This window comes from Loxodonta africana, chromosome 1 (genome assembly GCF_030014295.1).
Source record: "Loxodonta africana isolate mLoxAfr1 chromosome 1, mLoxAfr1.hap2, whole genome shotgun sequence".
Taxonomy (NCBI): Eukaryota; Metazoa; Chordata; class Mammalia; order Proboscidea; family Elephantidae; genus Loxodonta; species Loxodonta africana.
This window is the reverse complement of record NC_087342.1, coordinates 100,826,587-100,847,673: the sequence shown is the minus strand read 5'-3', so window position 1 is coordinate 100,847,673 and position 21,087 is coordinate 100,826,587. Positions and strand designations below refer to the sequence as shown.

The 21,087-nt window shown below is 39.2% G+C and overlaps 1 protein-coding gene across 1 annotated transcript in view; it reads right to left on the bottom strand.

The window, feature by feature from the left end:
* The window catches only part of DNAH8 (dynein axonemal heavy chain 8), a 347,089-nt gene that overhangs the window by 303,345 nt on the left and 22,657 nt on the right, over positions 1-21,087 (bottom strand). Inside the window, exons 6-9 of the mRNA XM_003404207.4 lie at positions 19,827-19,934; positions 16,467-16,568; positions 3,009-3,155; positions 576-773 (exon numbers count right to left, since the gene is read on the bottom strand). Coding sequence (XP_003404255.4) covers positions 576-773; positions 3,009-3,155; positions 16,467-16,568; positions 19,827-19,934 — 555 coding nt within the window. The remainder of the gene's footprint in view (positions 1-575; positions 774-3,008; positions 3,156-16,466; positions 16,569-19,826; positions 19,935-21,087) is intronic.

The window sequence follows — 21,087 nt, the reverse complement described above, 5'->3', positions numbered from 1 at the left end:
GAGTGATTCACCTTCCTCAACTGTTCTCAAATCTTTTCACACTTAAAACAAAGAATAAGGATTACAAGTTCTCCCTTAGACTGGAAAGATGACATTGGCTCCTTGGCACAACAAAACTCAAATACAAATTTTAATGTAAATAAAAAATGAACCCTAGCTATAATAGCCTTTTGGGCTTCTGTTTATTCACTGTCATCTTTTATGAAATACCCTCATTTTTCATTTAAAAGGAAAAAAAAGGAAAATATTTTGTGGATTGGTTAAAAAATTATTCACACTGGCAAATATTTTTATTAATTTGCAAGAGTAATTTACAATAAAATAAAAAAACCAAACCCACTGCTGTTGATTCTGACTCACAGCAACCCTATAGAACAGGGTAGAACTGCCCCATAGGGTTTCCAACGAGTGGCTGGTAGATTAGAACTGTCAACATTTTGGTTAGCAGACCAACGCTTAACCACTGCACCACCAAGGCTCCAATTTATAATAAGAGAAATAGTAAATACACGGAAGTCCAGTACTATTGATAATATTTCAGCTTTACCAAAGTGAAAGTATGTATATTCACTTACCTCTAAACTATTGATTTTGGACATGAATTCTAAGAAATCTGTTTCAAATTCTGTCCTTCTTGGATCCAGAATGTCATATTGCTTTTTCTTAACCCCTTGATATATGTTTTTGAATTTTATTGCCATAATATCTATTCCCTCTATGGTAGAATTACTCAAGGCTGAATATGTTTGCACAATAGTTATCATTTCTGTAATCTTAAAAAGAAAGGTGATATTTTAAAAATCAGATATTAATACTTTTCCCTAAGAGTCTAAGCTCTTAACGAATTATTGATTGTAAAAACAAATCAATAAGTAGGCCCTAGATTCATTTAGTTAAAACCAACAAGAAGAGATAAACTCGAATACAAATCTCTGTCCCCACACTAATCTTACACTATTTAAGATGGATTATGTTCTCTCATATCCAGATAGAGTTCACAACCTCCGCTGATATCCTCCTTCAGAATGTAATCATGTCGTCTTTCAAGAAAGAGAGAAAGACCTGAGTAAAAGCCCTTGTAGAAATGTAAACACGTATCTATCATTTCACTGGATTCAAAAGCTTTACCATTCTTCTTGGCCCTAACTGTAGATCTCCTATGTAAAAGCCACATTTGTTCTCCCTATAACACCTACAAGGAGCCTTGATGGCAATCTGCTCCCGAGTAGATTACAGCCTAGAAAACCCCATGGGATAGTTTTACTCATCACATGGGGTTGTTATGAATCAAAATCGACTCTAGGGCACCTAACAACAATAACAGTGATACCTACAATCAGGACTATTGTGCACGAAAACAAGGGAAAGCCTCAATGAGGTGGGTTGACTTAATAGCCATAACTATGAACTCAAACACACCAACGATCATGAAGATGGTGCAGGACCAGGTAACATCTCATTCTGCTATACATAAGGGCGCCATGAGTCAGAGCTGACCCAACAACAACTAACAACAACACCATCTGACCCCTAAAGAGTCCTGGGTTACCCTCATATGGACTTATTTCTGAAAGAAATGTACCAACACCATCTACAGGTACTTCAAAATAATCTTTCGTGTCCACAGACTACCCAGTTCTTTAATCTTTTATTCCTGCTCTGGAGAGCAATGCTCAAAGCTCTCCCAGGCTGACCCATTTGTCTGATGGCCAGAGAGAGAGTAAACCCGTTCTTAGGGAAGTCCTCCAAATATTGCATGCCATGAAGACAACACAACTGGTCCGTCTACACAGCCAGCATAATTCACATAAAGTCCCTGCACATGTCAACCCAGGACAGCCATTTTCAGGGTAACTGTTTTTATTCCACTATTTCCACACACTTAAAAAACCACTGTCATCCCAGAAGCAGCCCACTCAGGGGATTTACAACATGCCTTATGTGCTCTGTATAAACATGGGAAGAAAATGGAGGTCATGGTTGATTACCATGACTGGTTTCTTAGTTGCTGCTATGTGGTATGGGGGGGGGGGGAGACTAAGTTCAAAGGGCCAAGCCTCCCTTTCTCCGTGTGGAACAGCTCCCGAATGGGGCCTAATTATTAATTTGACTCATGCCAACACTCATACAACTGGACATCTGCCCCTAAAAAATCCTTACTGCTCACAAAAAAACAACCCCATATAATAATTCTTAGATATGACACCAAAAAGCAGAAACTACAAACAAAAAGTAGATAAACTGGACTTCATCAAATTAAAAACTTTTGTTTTCCAAAGGACATCAACAAGAAAGTAAAAAGACAACTCACAGAATGAGAAAAAAAAATTTTTCAAACCATATATCTGATAAAGGACCTGTATCCAGAACATATAAAGAACTCTTACAACGTGGTAATATAAAGACGAGCCCAATTAAAATAATGCTCAGATAATCCAATTAAAATTACACCCTGTGAGTGGTTCTGTGAAATGATGCAATTCCATTAGGAAAGAATCTGGCAGTTCCTCAAAAGGTCAAAAGTTGTTTCCAAGGAGCCTCTGGTATGGGCTATTCTATATTCCCTGAAAAAAATATCGCTGCTCCCCAGCCAAGTTTCTAAACCATGTCTGCTCAGCAAAGGCATCCATCCAATGTTTGTATACAATGGTATATACGGGCCTAGAAAGAGAAGGTGCTTATAATGCTCAGGCATTCCACAGCTATGGGCCTTTGCCAGGTATTGCAGGTATTTCAGCCTAATGCAATGGTTAGGAGCAGAGGCTTTTAAGTTCAAGTTCCGTAAGTGGAAACAGAATTGAGGTCTTGAAAGAGGTGAAAGTTTGCAACAGTTTTTGTGTGACTGGCAAAGGGCAGTGACCAGGAATAAAAAAAATAAGTTACAATAAAATGCAGCCATCTGTGAACAAGATCAGATGAGTTGTATCAATAGTGAGACAAGAGCTACATAAAGTACGAAATAACCAATAAGGTGTGGTGAGGGCGGGGTACTATGACATAATGCTTACCTTCTCCAGTCTTTTACAGAAAGCTTCAAATTTCCCAAATATATACATTTCTGATACCTCAAAAGATTTTTCCCCTGAGGATTCTAAAATCTGTTTTCTTGTTTTGTGGAAAGATGCCTGATACTCCTTGAATAGAAAAATGCAATCCTACAAGATTAAAAGAAAGGGGGTGGAGGGGGAAGGCTGGTGAAACACTTGTTCAGGAATCAAAAATTCTTTCCTCACACAGAACCAAGATCCAAGTCATGTCAGCCCCTTAACAGGCTCCTCTGATGCTGCTAACATTAAAATTCAAGTTCTCTGCTTACACTTTGAAGGATCAGTGTAAATCAATACAGTTTTAAAATTTACATACTATTTTCATCTCCTTCATCCTCATAGCCCTTTCTTAACTCTTATCCTACATATACTACCAGCTGATAGTGTATACACTGTAATAATAGTTTTTACATTTTCATGGCTAATTAAACTTCCAGGAGGCTCAGAAATTATCTTTCCAGACGTCTCTATTCAACAGCATGAAAACATTAAGACTACACAACACTAATTTATCACCCCAATCCTTATTTCTCCACAGAATGTCATAAACACTTTGGCAAGTGCACTGCTGAAATCCCAATATTCAACTACAGCTATGCCACTGCCCGATTCTGCCAGGCTAGTGAACCTATTAGAAATAATATAATAAAAAGAACAGGATCTCTGGGGTCCAGTAAGACTTCACTGTCATATCCAGCTAACATTTCCTAAGAATCAAACTATATTTTTTTCTAATAACATATTGTTAAACATTTTTAAAGGCAGCAATGGCCAGCGAGTCTTTTGCACGATGCCATCTCTCTGGTTCTGACTCTTCCACCTCCCTCTCCACTATTTAAGGACCCTTGTGATTACCGGTGCAAGTGGTAAAAGCACTCAGCAGCTAACCGAAAGGTCAGCAGTTCAAATCCAACAGCCACTCCATGGAAGAAAGATGTGGTGGTCTGCTTCCACAAAGATTTACAGCCTTGGAAATCCTATGGGGTTGCTATGAGTTGGAATCGACTCGATGGCAGTGGGTTTGGGTTTTTCGGTTATGTGATTACATTTGGGCCCACAGGGATAACCAGAAAAATCTTCCTATTTTAAGGTTAGCTGACTAACAAACTTACATCCATTTGCAAACTTAACTCCTGCTTGTCGTATAACATAATATATTCACGGGTCCCAGGGATTAGGACGTGGATATCTTTGGGGGAGGGAGGCATAATCCTACCTACTACAGCCACTAAATCAGAATTTTGGAGTGGGATTCAGCATCTACCTTTTTAATAAGTTCCCTTAGTGACTCCTACAAACATTCAGATTTGAGGACTGCTAGTCTCAAGCCCATGGAAGCAGCAGTCGAGAAACCAAAAGACATATTGCACTGGGCAAATATGCAAAAAACCTCTTTAAAGATTTAAAAAGTGAAGATGTCACTTTGAGGATTAAGGTGCACCTGACCCAATCCATGGTGTTTTCAATCGCCTCATATGCATGTGAAAGCTGGAAAATGAATAAGGAAGACCGAAGAAGAATTGATATCTTTGAATTATGGTGCTGGTGAAGAATATTGAACATACCGTGGACTGCCAGAAGAAGGAACAAACCTGTCTCAGAAGAAGTACAGCCAGAATGCTTCTTAGAAGCAAGGATGGTGAGACTTCATCTCACGTACTTTGGACATATTATCAGGAGGGATCAGTCCCTGGAGAAGGACACCATGCTTGGTGAGTAGAGGGTCAGCAAAAAATAAGAAGACCTTCGATGAGATGGCCTGACACAGTGGCTGCAACAATGGGCTCAAGCATAACAAATATTGTGAGGATGACACAGGACCAGGCAGTGTTTCATTCTGATGAACATAGAGTCACTCGTGGAACCAACTTGATGGCACCTGTCTTAGTCATCTAGTGCTGCTATAACAGAAATACCACAAGTGGATGGTTTTAACAAACAGAAATGTATTCTTTTGCAGTCTAATAGACTAGAAGTCCAAATTCAGGGTGCCAGCTCCAGCGAAAGGTTTTCTCTCTCTGTCAGCACTGAAGGAAGGCCCTTGTCATCAATCTTCCTCTGGTTGAGGAGCTTTTCAGCACAGTGATCCTAGGTCCAAAGTACACACACGGTGGCTCTTCTCTCTTGGTGGTATGAGGTCCCCACGTCTCTGCTCACTTATCTCTTTTGTATCTCAAAAACAGTTGGTTTAAGACACAACCTGATCTTGTAGATTGAGTCCTGCCTCATTAACATAACTGCTGCTAATCCCATCTCATTAACATCATAGAAGTAGGATTTACAACACATATGAAAATCACATCAGGTGACAAAATGGTAGACAATCACGCAATACTGGGAATCATGGACAAGCCAAATTGACACACATATTTTGGGGGACACAATTCAATTCATGACAGCACCTAACATCAATAGTCTCATACCTACTTCTAACTATGACGCATCATCCCTACCCAATATCCAAAACAACATCATTGTTGTCTTCAAGTGCTCCAACTATTCATTCATTTACTTATTCAACAAACGTTTATCACTGCCTGAAAGGGGCACATGAACCAGCGACTACATCATCCTGAGACCAGATGAACTAGATGGTGCCTGGCTACAACCGATGACTGCCCTGACAGGGAACACAACAGAGAACCCCTGAGGGAGCAAGAGAGCAGTGGGATGCAGACCCCAAATTATCATAAGGCAAGACTTAATGGTCTGACTGAGACTGGAAGAACCCCGGTGGTCATGGCCCCCAGAACTTCTGTTGCCCCAGGACAGGAACCATTCCCGAAGTCAACTCTTCAGACATGGATTGGACTGGACAATGGGTTGGAGAGGGATGCTGGTGAGGAGTGAGCTTCTTGGATCAGGTGGACACTGGAGACTATGTTGGCACCTCCTGACTGGAGGGGAGATGAGAGGGTGGAGGGGGTTAGAAGCTGGTGAAATAGACATGAAAAGAGAGAGCGAAGGGAGAGAGCAGGCTGTCTTATTAGGGAGAAAGTGATTGGGAGTGTGTAGCAAGGTGTATATGGGTTTTTGTGTGAGAGACTGACTTGATTTGTAAACTTTCACTTAAAGCACAATAAAAATTATTAAAAAAAAAAGTTTATCACTGCCTACCATGTGTCAGGCATTGCTTGAGATGTTAGGAATAGTGACAAGATTGCTGCCCTTATTGTGGGTACCATCTAATAAGAATTGCTTTATATTACTTCTTTACCAACTAATTCCTTCATTTTGGCTAGATAAGTTCCTGAATAATAATTCTTCTCACTGTTTCTTCCAATGGATGTGAAAATTACTTTTTTAAAAATGCAGTAACAGTTTCCTGAAGAAACCTCAGAAGTAATAGAAACCACATTAAAGTAAAATTCAGAAACCCAACCTTCCATTTCTAATTCAGTCAGTAAATGGCCAGTGACCTCGAGGATATCAAAAGAATTATGAGTGCATCAGAGGACTTTATCAAGAAGGTGAAGAGACAGCCAAAGGATAGGAGAAAATATTTGGGAACCATATACCCAACAGGAGTTTAATATACAGAGTATGTATATAAGTTGCTGCTATAACTCAACAACAAAAAGGCAAACAACCCGATTTAAAAACTGGCAAAGGAACTGAATAGACATTTCTTCAAAGAAGAGTTCAGAAGGCTAGAAGTCCGAATTCAGGGCACCAGCTATAGCCGAAGGCTTTCTCTCTGTCAGCTCAGGAAGAAAGTCCTTGACTCTTTGAGCTTCTGCTCCTGAGCGATCTTCATGTGGCTTGGCATCTGTCTTCCCCTATTTCTGCTTGCTAGCTTTTTTGTTTCATCGCTCTTATATCTCAAAAGAGATTTGACTTGGAGGCGGGGCCAAGATGGCTGACTAGGCAGACGCTACCTCGGATCCCTCTTGCAACAAAGACTCGGAAAAACAACTGAATCGATCACATACATGACAATCTACGAACCCCGACCATCAAACACAGATCTAAAGACTTGACCTGAGTGACAGGTGAGCGAAAAGCTGTGTGCTGAACCAGCGACCGCTTCTGGAACCCAGGACCCACCCCACAGCCTTGAGCCCCAGCGGTTCCCTGGTGCCGAGTGGCAGGGCTGATTGCGGCTTGCTGAGGTGAGGCAGGCACAGGACACAGCCCTAACCCCTAGCCCCCTGGGGTAACCTGCACACTGATGGGGCTAATGAGAGAACGAAAAACCACGGGGAAACAGCGACTGTTTTCAGAGCCTGAAGCCAGTGTACCAGTCAGAAAACCTTGGCACCAAGCTTTGGACTGGGCGCAGGGGAGCTGAGCACGGCATCCTGAGATGGCGCAAACATGGGGTGCAGCCCTAGCCCCCTGAAGTGACCCCGGGGGAAGCCCAGCCAGTGCACGCAGGCAGTGCAGTGACACGGCTGACAGGAGGAGAAGTCACCAGGAGGCAGCAACTGATTTTGGAGCCAGGAGTGTGGCATCCCAGCCAGGGAATGTTGGTGCTGGGCTTTGGACTGGGAGCAGAGGAACTAACCACGGCTTCTGGGACAGCACAAGCACAGGACATGGACCTGACCCTCAGGGGCAATCTTTACCCAGCCAGCACACAGTTGACAAGCCCCTTGGGAATCTCAAATAAAACAGTCATCACCAAGCAAGATAAATAACTTTGTCTATATTCCTGGGTGTACTCTCTCCTATCTATCTGATCCCTCCCCTCCCCTTCCCAGGCAGCTTCATTAACATTGGAATTTCCTGGGCCAGAGAGTGAAGTGCTCTGTGGTTTTTTTTTCTTTGTTTGTTTGTTTTATCTTTTCCTAACCCATTCTCCTGGCCTGAGAGAAGCAGCTACAAAAAACCCAGGGGCCAAGAATCCTTCCCTGACTTCCTCAAATTGGACTAAAAATACAGAACCAGCTCCAGCCAAGCATTTGTGATCCACAGTCTTGGGCTTTCATCCCTACAGGGAACAAGGTGGCTATTATAATGCAAAGGCAATTCTGATAGTGATCTGACTGTAACTTTTTTAGCAGATTCCTGGAAAGACAAGTTTCCCAGGTCTGATATCTCTGCATATTCAGCAGAGCCCTCACTGACCAACAACGGGGAACTGAGGGCTGGAGCTCCACCCAAACCACCTAACCTCCTGCCGTAGGGGTCTGAGGATAGTGACATCTACCAATCTGTAGAGGTACATGCATTGGGTGCCTAAGGTACAGCTCCAGAGCCCACCCACCAAAATGCTTTAGGAATAGAGACACACCTACCTCACTGGCACTTGGGGGAAGCCTGTCAGCATCCTGCCCCCCTGGAATGTGACCCCCGGCTGCTACTAGAATCTGGTGCACACAACTATCACCACTACTCCTCTAAGTGAATAGGTGACAGTCTACACCACACATTTGGTGACCCAAAATCAGATTCTACTCAAGAATAGTGAATGGACTCTTAGGCTTATATTTCTGGTATTGACCCAAACCAGCTGGTAAGAGGACATAAGTGATTTAAAGCCTACATCAATCAGGACAGCGCAATCTAGTAGCCCATCTGTGTATATTGAAAGAAAACAAAACAAGATAAGACTCAGTGAGCAAATATAAAATAAATCATTACAATATCTTATAGATGGCTTGGAGAGAAGAGTCGATATCAAACCACATAAAGAAGCAGACTATGATTGCTTCTACAACTTCCCAAATTAAAGAATCAAAATCTTTCCCAAATGAAGATACAATCCTGGAATTGCCAGATGCAGAATATAAAAAACTAATTTACAGAACGCTTCAAGACATCAGGGATGACCTCAAAAATGAAATGAGGCAATCTACAGAAAAAGCCAAGGAACACACTGATAAAGCAGTTGAAGAAATCAAAAAGATTATTCAAGAACATCTTGGAAAAATTAATAAGCTGCAAGAATCCATAGAGAGACAGCATTCAGAAATCCGAAAGATTAACAGTAAAATTACAGTATTAGACAACTCAATAGGAAGTCAGAGGAGCAGAATCGAACAATTGGAATGCACAGTGGGGGACTGGGAGGATAAAGCAATTGCCACCAATATAGCTAAAGAAAAATCAGATAAAAGAATTTAAAAAAATGAAAAAACACTAAGAATCATGTGGGACTCTATCAAGAAGAATAACTTCCGTGTGACTGGGCTTCCAGAACAAGGAGGGGTAACAGAAAATACAGAGAGAATAGTTGAAGATCTGTTGGCAGAAAACTTCCTTGACATCATGAAAGATAAAAGGATATCTATTCAAGATGCTCATCAAACCCCATATAAGATTGATCCAAAAAGAAAATCACCAAGACATATTGCCATCAAACTTGCCAAAACCAAAGATAACGGAAAATTTTAAAAGCAGCCAGGGATAAAAAAAAAGGTCTCCTACAAAGGAGAATCAATAAGTTCAGACTACTCAGCAGAAACCATGCAGTCAAGAAGGCAATGGGATGACATATATAGAGCACAGAAGGAGAAAAACTGTGAGCCAAGGATCATTTATCCAACAAACTCTCTCTCAAATATGAAGGCAAAATTAAAACATTTACAGATAAACACAAGCTTAGAGAATTTGCAAAAACCAAACCAAAGCTACAAGAAATACAAAAGGAAATTGTTTGGTCAGAAAATCAATAACATCAGATAACCACACAACACAAAGACATAGAACAGAACATCCTGATATCATCTCAAATAAGGAAATCACAAAAACAAATTAAGATTAATTTCAAAAAGGAAATAATGCTCCGAACAGGGAATCACTGAAGTGATTACGTAAAAGATCACAATAATCAAAAAGAGGGACTAAATACAGGAGGCATAGAACTGCCATATGGAGAGGAAAACAAGGTGCTATAGGATGATACAACTTAGGTTTTTACTTAGAAAAATAAGGGCAAACATTAAGGTAACCACAAAGAGGTCTAACAATTCCATAACTCAAAATAAAAACCAAGAAAAACATAACAACTCAGCAAACATAAATTCAACTACTATGAAAATTAGGAACACACAATTTATAAAGAAAAATGTCTCAGCACAAAAAAGTAAGTGGAAAACTGAAATTGTCAACAACACACACAAAAAGGCATCAAAATGACAGCACTAAACACATTCTTATCTATAATTACACTGAATGTAAATGGACTAAATGCACCAATAAAGACAGAGAGAGTCTCAGACTGGATAAAGAAACACGATCCGTCTATACGCTGCCTACAAGAGACACACCTTAGACTTAGAGACACAAACAAACAAAAATTCAAAGGATGGAAAAAAATATATCAAGCAAACAAGCAAAAAAGAGCAGGAGTAGCAATATTAATTTCTGACAAAATAGACTTTAAAGTTAAATCCACCACAAACGATAAAGAAGGAAACTACATAATGATTAGAGGGACAATAGACCAGAAAGATATAACCATATTAAATATTTATGCACCCACTGACAGGGCTACAAGATACATAAAACAAACTTTAACAGAACCGAAAAGTGAGATAGACACCTCCACAATTATAGTAGGAGACTTCAACACACCACGTTCGGAGAAGGATAGGACTTCCAGTAAGAAGCTCAATAGAGACATGGAAGACCTAATTGCTACAATCAACCAACTTGACCTCATAGACCTATGCAGAACACTACACCCAACAGCTGCAAAGTATACTTTTTTTTCTAGTGCATAGGGAACATTGCCTAGAATAGGTCACATATTAGGTCATAAAACAAACCTTTGCAGAATCCAAAACATCGAAATATTACAAAGCATCTTCTCAGACCACAAGGCCATAAAACTGGGAATCAATAACAGAAAAATCAGGGAAAAGAAATCAAATACTTGGAAACTGAACAATACCCTGCTCGAAAACGACTAGGTTACAGAAGACATTAAGGAGGGAATAAAGAAATTCATAGAATGCAATGAGAATGAAAACACGTCCTATCAAAATCTCTGGGACACAGGAAAAGCAGTGCTCAGAGGTCAATTTATATCAATAAATGCACACATACATATAGAAGAGCCAAAATCAGAGAACTGTTCCTACAACTTGAACAAATAGAAAGCGAGCAACAAAAGAATCCATCAGGGACCAGAAGAAAACAAATAATAAAAATTAGAGCTGAACTAAATGAAATAGAGAACAGAAAAACAATTGAAAGAATTAACAAAATCAAAAGCTGGTTCTTTGAAAAAATTAACAAAATTGACAAACCATGGGCCAGACTGACTAAAGAAATACAGGAAAGGAAACAAATAACCCAAATAAGAGAAGAGATGGGCCATATCACAACAGACCCAACTGAAATTAAAAGAATCATATCAGACTATTATGAAAAATTGTACTCTAACAAATTTGCAAACCTAGAAGAAATAGATGAATTACTAAAAAACACTACCTACCTAAACTAACACAATCAGAAGTAGAACAACTAAATAGACCCATAACAAAAAAAGAGATTGAAAAGGTAATCAAAAAACTCCCAATAAAAAAAGCCCTGGCCCAGATGACTTCACTGCAGAGTTCTACCAAACTTTCAGAGAAGAGTTAACACCACTACTACTAAAGCTATTTCAAAGCATAGAAAATGATGGAATACTACCTAACTCATTCTATGAAGCCACCATATCCCTGATACCAAAACCAGGTAAAGACACCACAAAAAAAGAAAATTACAGACCTATATCCCTCATGAACATAGATGCAAAAATCCTCAACAAAATTCTAGCCAATAGAATTCAACAACATATCAAAAAAATAATCCACCATGACCAAGTGAGATTTATACCAGGTATGCAAGGCTGGTTTAATATTAGAAAAACCATTAATGTAATCCACCACACAAATAAAACAAAAGAAAAAACCAAATGATCTTATCAATTGATGCAGAAAAGGCATTTGACAAAGTCCAACACCCATTTATGATAAAAACTCTCAGCAAAATAGGAATTGAAGGAAAATTCCTCAACATAATAAAGGGCTTCTATACAAAGCCAACAGCCAACATCACCCTAAATGGAGAGAGCCTGAAAGCATTTCCCTTGAGAATGGGAACCAGACAAGGATGCCCTTTATCACCACTCTTATTCAACATTGTGCTAGAGGTCCTAGCCAGAGCAATTAGGCTAGACAAAGAAATAAAGGGCATCCGGATTGGCAAGGAAGAAGTAAAATTATCTCTATTTGCAGGTGACATGATCTTATACACAGAAAACCCTAAGGAATCCTCCAGAAAACTACTGAAACTAATAGAAGAGTTCGGCAGAGTCTCAGGTTACAAGATAAACATACAAAAATCACTTGGATTCCTCTACATCAACAAAAAGAACATCCAAGAGGAAATCACCAAATCAATACCATTCACAGTAGCCCCCAAGAAGATAAAATACTTAGGAATAAATCTTACCAAAGATGTAAAAGACCTATACAAAGAATACTACAAAGTACTAGTGCAAGAAACTAAAACGGACCTACGTAAGTGGAAAAACATACCTTGTTCATGGATAGGAAGACTTAACATAGTAAAAATGTCTATTCTACCAAAAGCCATCTATACATACAATGCACTTCTGATCCAAATTCCAATGACATTTTTTAAAGTGATGGAGAAACAAATCACCAACTTCATATGGAAGGGAAAGAAGCCCCAGGTAAGTAAACCATTACTGAAAAAGAAGAAGAAAGTGGGAGGCCATACTCTACCTGATTTTAGAACATATTATACAGCCACAGTAGTCAAAACAGCCTGGTATTGGTACAACAACAGGCACATAGACCAATGGAACAGAATTGAGAACCCAGATATAAATCCATCCACATATGAGCAGCTGATATTTGACAAAGGCCCAGTGTCAGTTAATTGGGGAACAGATAGTCTTTTTAACAAATGGTGCTGGCATAACTGGATATCCATTTGCAAAAAAATGAAACAGGACCCATACCTCACACCATGCACAAAAACTAACTCCAAGTGGATCAAAGGCCTAAACATGAAGACTAAAACGATAAAGATCATGGAAGAAAAAATAGGGACAACGTTAAAAAATAGGGACGTTAGAAGCCCTAATACAAGGCATAAACAGAATACAAAACATTACTAAAAATGATGAAGAGAAACCATATAACTGGGAACTCCTGAAAATCAAACACCTATGCTCATCTAGAGACTTCACAAAAAGAGTAAAAAGACCACCTAAAGTTTGGGAAAAAATTTTCAGGTATGACATCTCTGACCAGTGCCTGATCTCTAAAATCTATATGATTCTGTTAAAACTCAACCACAAAAAGACAAACAACCCAGTCAAAAAGTGGGCAAAGGATATGAACACACACTTCACGAAAGAAGATATTCAGGTGGCTAACAGACACATGAGAAAATGGTCTTGATCATTAGCCATTAGAGAAATGCAAATTAAAACTACGATGAGATTCCATCTCACTCCAATAAGGCTGGCATTAATCCAAAAAACACAAAATAATAAATGTTGGAGAGGCTGCGGAGAGATTGGAACTCTTATACACTGCTGGTGGGAATGTAAAATGGTATAACCACTTTGGAAATCTATCTGGTGTTTTCTTAAAAAGTTAGAAATAGAACTACCATAAAAAAAAAAAAAATTGGAATATACCCTAGAGAAATAAGAGCCTTTACACGAACAGATATATGCACACTATTGCAGCACTGTTTACAATAGCAAAAAGCTGGAAGCAACCAAGGTGTCCATCAATAGATGAATGGTTAAACAAATTATGGTACATTCACACAATGGAATACTACGCATCTATAAAGAACAGTGATGAATCTGTGAAACATTTCATAACATGGAGAAACCTGGAAGGCATTACGCTGAGTGAAATTAGATGCAAAAGGACAAATACTGTATAAGACTACTATTATAAGTTCTTGAGAAATAGTATAAACTGAGAAGAACACATTCTTTTGTGGTTACGAGAGGGGGAAGGGAAGGTGGGAGAGGGTTATTTACTGATTAGTTAGTTGATAAGAACTACTTTAAGTGAAGGGAAGGACAACATTCAATACACGGAAGGTCAGCTCAACTGGACTGGACCAAAAGCAAAGAAGTTTCCGGGATAAACTGAATGCTTCAAAGGTCAGCGGAGAAAGGGCGGGGATTTGGGGACTGTGTCTTAAGCGGACTTCTAAGTCAATTGGCATAATAAACTCTATTATGAAAACATTCTGCATCCCACTTTGAAGTGTGGCATCTGGGGTCTTAAGTGCTAACAAGTGGCCATCTAAGATGCATCAGTTGGTCTCAACCCACCTGGATCAAAGGAGAATGAAGAACACCAAGGTCACACGATAACTATGAGCCCAAGAGACAGAAAGGGCCACATGAACTAGAGACTTACATCATCCTGAGACCAGAAGAACTAGATGGTGCCCGGCCACAACCGATGACTGCCCTGACACGGAACACAACAGAGAACTCCTGAGGGAGCAGGAGAACAGTGGGATGCAGACCCCAAATTCTCATAAAAAGACCACACTTAGTGGTCCGACTGAGACTAGAAGAATCCCGGCGGTCATAGTCCCCAAACCTTCTGTTGGCCCAGGACAGGAACCATTCCCGAAGACAACTCATCAGACATGGAAGGGACTGGACAATGGGTTGGAGAGAGATGCTGATGAAGAGTGAGCTACTTGTATCAGGTGGACACTTGAGACTGTATTGACATCTCCTGTCTGGAGGGGAGATGGAAGGGTAGAGGGGGTTAGAAACTGGCAAAACAGTCACGAAAGGAGAGACTGGAAGAAGGGAGTGGGCTGACTCATTAGGGGGAGTGTAAATGGGAGTATGGAGTAAGGTGTATATAAGCTTATATGTGACAGACTGATTTGTACTTTCACTTAAAGCACAATAAAAATTATTTAAAAAAAAAAAAAAGAGAGATTTGACTCAAGACACACACACCCTGCACTGATCCTGTCTCATTAACACAACAAAACAACCCATTCCCAAATGGGATCATAACCACAGGCATAGAGGTTAGGATTTACAATGCATATTTTTAGAAGACACAATTCAATCCATACCAGTGGTGATAGCTGCACAACATGGTGAATGTAATTAATGTCAATGGGTAAAAAAAAAAAATCTCAAACAAAACTGTAGCAAAGTAAAGTTGTTGTTGTTAGGTGCTGTTCAGATGGTTCTGTACAACAGAACGGACCACTGCTCGGTCCTGTGCCATCCTCACAGTAGTGGATATGTGTGAGCCCATGTTGCAGCCACTGTGTCAATCTTGTCAAGGCTCTTCCACTTTCTCCCTGACCCTTTACTTTACCAAGCATGATGTTCTTCTCCAGGGACTATTCTCTCCTGTTAACACGTCCAAAGTATCTGATACAAGGTCTCCTCATCCTCATTTCTAATGAGCTTTCTGTCTTCCAAGACAGATTTTTTCATGTTTCTGGCAGTCCATGGCATAGTCAGTGTTCTTCACCAACACCGTAATTAAAAGGCATCATTTCCTCTTCTGCCTCTCTTATTTGCCCAGCTTTGGCTGCATATGAGGCAACTGAAAACGCCATGGCTTGGGTCAGACGTACCTTAGTCCTCGAAGTGATATCTTTGCTTTTTCACACTTTAAAGTGGTTTTTTGCCGTAGATTTGTCCAAGGCGAAATGAAGTTAAGAATGTTTAAAACAAGGTATTTACACCATGACCAAGTTAATTTTTTCCCAGGAATATTTTCGAAAACCTAAAAATATCATCTATCATGTAACCAGACTGAAAAGAAAAACCCTATGAGCATCTCTATAAATATGTGCAGAAAAAAAACTTTCAAATCCCACAATTTTTTTTTAATCATAGGACTAAAACTAGGAATACTCATTGCAGTTGAGTCAATTCCTACTCACAGTGACCCTACAGGACAGAGTCGAACTGCCTAATAGGATTTCCAAGGAGCAGCTGGTAGATTTGAACTGCTGGCCTTTTGGTTAACAGCTGAGCTCTCAACCACTGCACCACCAGGACCCTGATCAAAGATATATGTTAAACCTACCAAAGCATCAGACTAAATGGGGGAAATGTTAGAAACATTTTCTTCCAAAATAGGATCAAAATCAGGATGCCAATAGTACCACTTCTATTTAACAGTGGACGACAGTCTTATCCAATATAAAAAAGCAAGAAAATAAAATTAACAGTGTCTGGAATAAGAGATGGGACCCAGAGTACACGAAATGGCACACAAGAGATGTCTAATATGGGCAGTCATGGAGAAGATGAGGATTAAATTACTCCCTAAAAAGGGTACCAAATATAAAGGGAAACAGACTTTTAATGAAGTTCTCTTTATATTCTCACGTTACTCTGCACTGTATACTTCAAAGTTCACATGTGCTTTGTAAATGAATACAGAAAGTAAAATCAGACCAGACGGTGAAAGCTCTCTGTACACTAACCTGAATTTTCTTTAGTACAACTGGTGTTTCCTGATCCCATATGTGGCTTACTCCTCCATCAGTAATATATGCTTTACATGCTGTCACCATTTGATTTGTGACCTAGAGTAAATATAAGTACAAAATAATCACGAGTAAAAGAAAAAAAAAAATTAAGTCTTTTTTTTTTAATTGCAGGCATAAAAATACGGTAGATAGTATGTTTATAGAATGAATTAATCACAGAATATAAAAACAAAGAAATATATATTACAGCCCAAACAATAAAAACCAAAAACCAGTTGCTGTGGAGTTGACTAGGACTTATAGTGACCCTGTATGTGTCAGAGTAGAACTGTGCTCCACAGGGTTTTCAGTGGTTGATTTTTCAGTAGATCACCAGGTCTTTCTTCCAAGGTGACAACTGAAAGTCACATTTACCTAATGGATTTAAGTCAATGTCACAGAGACCATAAATTTTAAAGTCAACTATCTTTCTTTTTGTCTATTCCTAATTAGGTCTGGATCCAGTTCAAGTGTGACTGCATCTTTCTTCAACATACAGACCAAATATGAACTTAAAACCACCTCTCGCACCACCCAAAATAGTCAAGACAAAACAGGATAGCCATTTAGAGATGATCAGAAGATTAAATCAAGAGGGTAGGCTGACACAAAGAAATTTGGAGGGATTCCTAAATATACAAAGCACACAAGGTCTACAGAAAAAACAACTAGAGGACCCAGTTCTGGAGAAGACTACTGTAGAGGTGGAACAGTTCTGGGGAATTTTCAAGGTCAGAGACAAAGTGAGGTGACCCTCAGTTGTGGGGGGCACATTGAATTTGAAGTAATTTGTGAAGCAGGCAACAGCAGTATTTGCTAAAGAACAAAACTATGAGTGTGGACCATAGTCTTGGAGAGGTGTGGTGATGCCTTAGATAGCTTCTGTACCCCAGAAAGACATTAGCAACACTCCCCTCCCAATAGTAAGTCACCCCTTTCCTGACAAGAGAGAGACTACAATGAACAGAACAAGAAGGTAAGTTAAGAGTCTCAAATACAAAGACAGGCAGACAACCAAGAATCACCAAACAAATAGAAAAAATACACATAATAACAGAGAAGGAAAACAAAAATACACAAATTCAACAGAGAAGGAAAACAAAAGATATACATAAAATATTTTCAATATTCTTTATTAACTTAATTAATCCATCAGAAAGCCATGAAACGATTTTACATCCATGAAAATAGAAAAAATAGGGAACTTGAATATTAAAATTTTAATTGTTGAAATAAAAAAAAATTCTGTTGATAAACTGAATAAGTAGATGGAGAGAAACAGATGAAGAGCAAATGAATGAGCTCAAAGGCTAAAAGGCCAAAATGGAAGAAAAAAAATTATTGAGAGAAGTGGAAGTAAAGATTTACCTGTGTGGGATCAAATTAACAAGAAAGCATCTCGAAAGGTTAGATGAGAAGCTTAGGGAGCACTGGGTTTTTGTTAGGATAGCAAGAACACTTCACAACTTGAAAAATATAAACAATGTCACTGTAGAATTTGTTGCAATGATATTTCCTTTGCTGTGTATATTTTCACCAAAATAAATAAATACTAAAAAGAGAGAGAAAAAGATGGAAGTTGGATCAAGGGGGAGAGAATAAATTGACCAGAATGGATAAGCAATAATCAAAAGCAAACAGTGGGAAATTTCCCAGGAATGAAGACAGACAGAAGTCTTTGGATTGCAACAACCCAGCAAGTATAGAACAAAATACATGTAAAAAGACCCGCATCACTTTGAAATTTTAGAACTTTGAAGATAAAGAGAAAATCCTAAAAGTTTCCTGGGAAAATAAAACGGGTTACCTACAAAAGAAAAATAAGGAGATCAGCACTAAAACTTCTAACCAACAATGATGGATCGTAGACAATAATTGAGCAAAAAGAAACCAAAACCCACTGCCGTTGAGTCAATTCCGACTCATAGCGACCCTATAGGACAGAGTAGAACTGCCCCGTAGAGTTTCCAAGGAGTGCCTGGCAGATTTGAACTACCGAACTCTTGGTTAGCAGCCATACCACTTAACCACTACACCACCGGGGTTTCCATAATTGAGCAATATCTTCAAAATCCCAGGAGGAAAATGTGCTCAACTTAGAATCCCAGTCAAACTAGCATTTGAGTGGGAGGACAAGATAAAGCTATTCAGACATGCTAGAATTTAGGAAGTTCACCACACAGAGACCTGCTCTGAAAAAAAATCTTTGAGAATTTTTTTTTCAGCAAAAGAAATAGTGAATCCAAGAAGAAGAAAGATGTAGAAATCACAAAAGAGTGGTGACCAAAGAAACTAGCAATACCTAGATTCTAGTTTGAATACTGGTTGATTCATAATGTTGAAAAATGTTGACAGTAATATGGAACTAAAAACAATCTCAATGAGGGACTTACATAGCAAGGAGGAGGGAGAAAAGTAAAAAAGAATCCTGAGCTCTTGTCTTGTTTGGGACATAGACTGAAGCCCTGGTGGCCCAGTGGTTAAGACCTCGGCTGCTAACCAAAAGGTCAGTAGTTTAAATCCACCAACCGCTCCTTGGAAACCCTATAGGACAGTTCTACTCTGTCCTATAGCATCTCATGAGTCAGAATGAATTGGATGGCAATGGGTAGGATGCAGATACTGATTAAATCTATACTTTGGTTTTTTTTTTTAAAGAACTGAAATGTGACTACTAACCCATATATTTATGTACTGCTTGAATAATTTACAAAGGAAATATATTCATGTGTTTCTTGTAATTTTTTAAATGACTTAAAATAATCATATGGCAAATCCAGGAAGAATTTACACAAACTACAGTGCTGGTGGAAACCCTTAAGTGCTACAGCTGCTAATCAAAGGGTCGGCAGTTCAAATCTGCCAGGCGCTCCTTGGAAACTCCATGGGGGCAGTTCTACTCTGTCCTATAGGGTTGCTATGAGTTGGAATCGACTCTACGGCACTGGGTTTGGTTTCTGGTTTGGTTTATAGTGCTGGTGGGAGTAAATGAAGAAGCACTGTTAATCATGGAGACAAAACTTATCTCTTAGCAGAATTCAAACTATTTGGAATGAATAAATTAGAAAACCACCAGCTATGTTTAAAACAAGAAGTCTTGAGGCTTTCCTCTGATAAGGTGAAAGGCGCCAATTATCACCACAGTTAAGTAAAACTGGCTCCACTCAACACCGTTTTTTTCTTGTATGCTGGAAGTATTAAAATTCAGACGTCTGAGAAGACCCACACTTCCCAATTCTCTTCCCTGGCTCAGAAGAAAGAACCATTTATTTTTTCACAGGCTTACATGTGTGATTTCTCCCTTTGAAAACCTACCTTGATAAACAGTGAGGTCATTCTCTCTGAGGTGTTATAATACCTTGACACACTGTGAATCATCCTGATGGCATTAATCAAATTTTGTATTCCATGTGCCATGGAAACCTAGAATTAAAATATACTAAGTGAATCATACCATATGTTTCTATTTTTTATAACCAATATTCTATAATATTCAAAACTCTCAACATACATAAAGCAGCATAACATCTTAATCTTAAAATCGAATTTTTCTAAACGTAATGTGGTATCCTAGATTGGACCCTGGAAAAGAAAAAAGGACAGTTGTTTTAACAAATGTAAGGTAACGCAAGCTGTCAACATTAGGAGAGGCTGGGTGAAGAGAATTCTGCACTATGGTTGGAATTTTTCTATAAATCTGAAAACAGAACTTCATTTAAAAATAAAATTTTAGGGGTGAAAGGGGCTTTAAAGTTTAAGAGTTCAACCTGTTCTTTTTAAAGACAAAGAAACTAACACCTTGGGAAGTGTCATGGATTGAACTGTGTCCTCCAAACGTATGTGTCAACTTGGCTAGGCCAGGATTCCCAGTATTGTGTGGTTGTCCTCCATTTTGTGATGTGTTGTAAATCCTAGCCTTTATGCCTATGGTTATGGTCCCATTTGGGAGTGGGCTGTCCATTGTGTTAATAAGGCAGGATTAGGTCATATTAATAAGGATTAGGGTGGATGCAACACCCTTACTCAGGTCACAGCCCTAATCCGATGTAAGGGGAGTTTTCCTGGGGTGTGACCTGCATCACCTTTTATCTTACAAGAGATAAAAGGAGAGAGAAGCAAGCAGAGAGAAATGGACCTACTACCACGAAGAAAGAAGAGCTGGGAGCAGAGTGCATCCTTTGAACTCAGGGTCCCTGCACTGAGGACCTCTTAGACCCAGGGGAAGATTAATGCCAAGACACATGGAGATCCCTAAGGGACACCGAGCCCACAGATGTTGAAAGGAGACAAGAACATTCTCCCAGAACGAACATAGAGAGAAGGCCTTTCCCTAGAGCTGGAGCTCTGAATTCGGACTTCTAGCTTACTAGATTGTGAGAGAATAAATTTCTGGTTGTTAAAGCCACCCACTTGTGGTATTTATGTTATAGCAGCACTAGGTAACTAAGACAGCGGGTAAAGTGATTTACTTATGGTCAGAAAGCTAGTTAAAAACAAGGATCCGATTAGAACTCATTTTCACTCACTCAATTCAATTCGCTTTTTCAGCAAATCTACTGACATTAGGTTCTGAGGA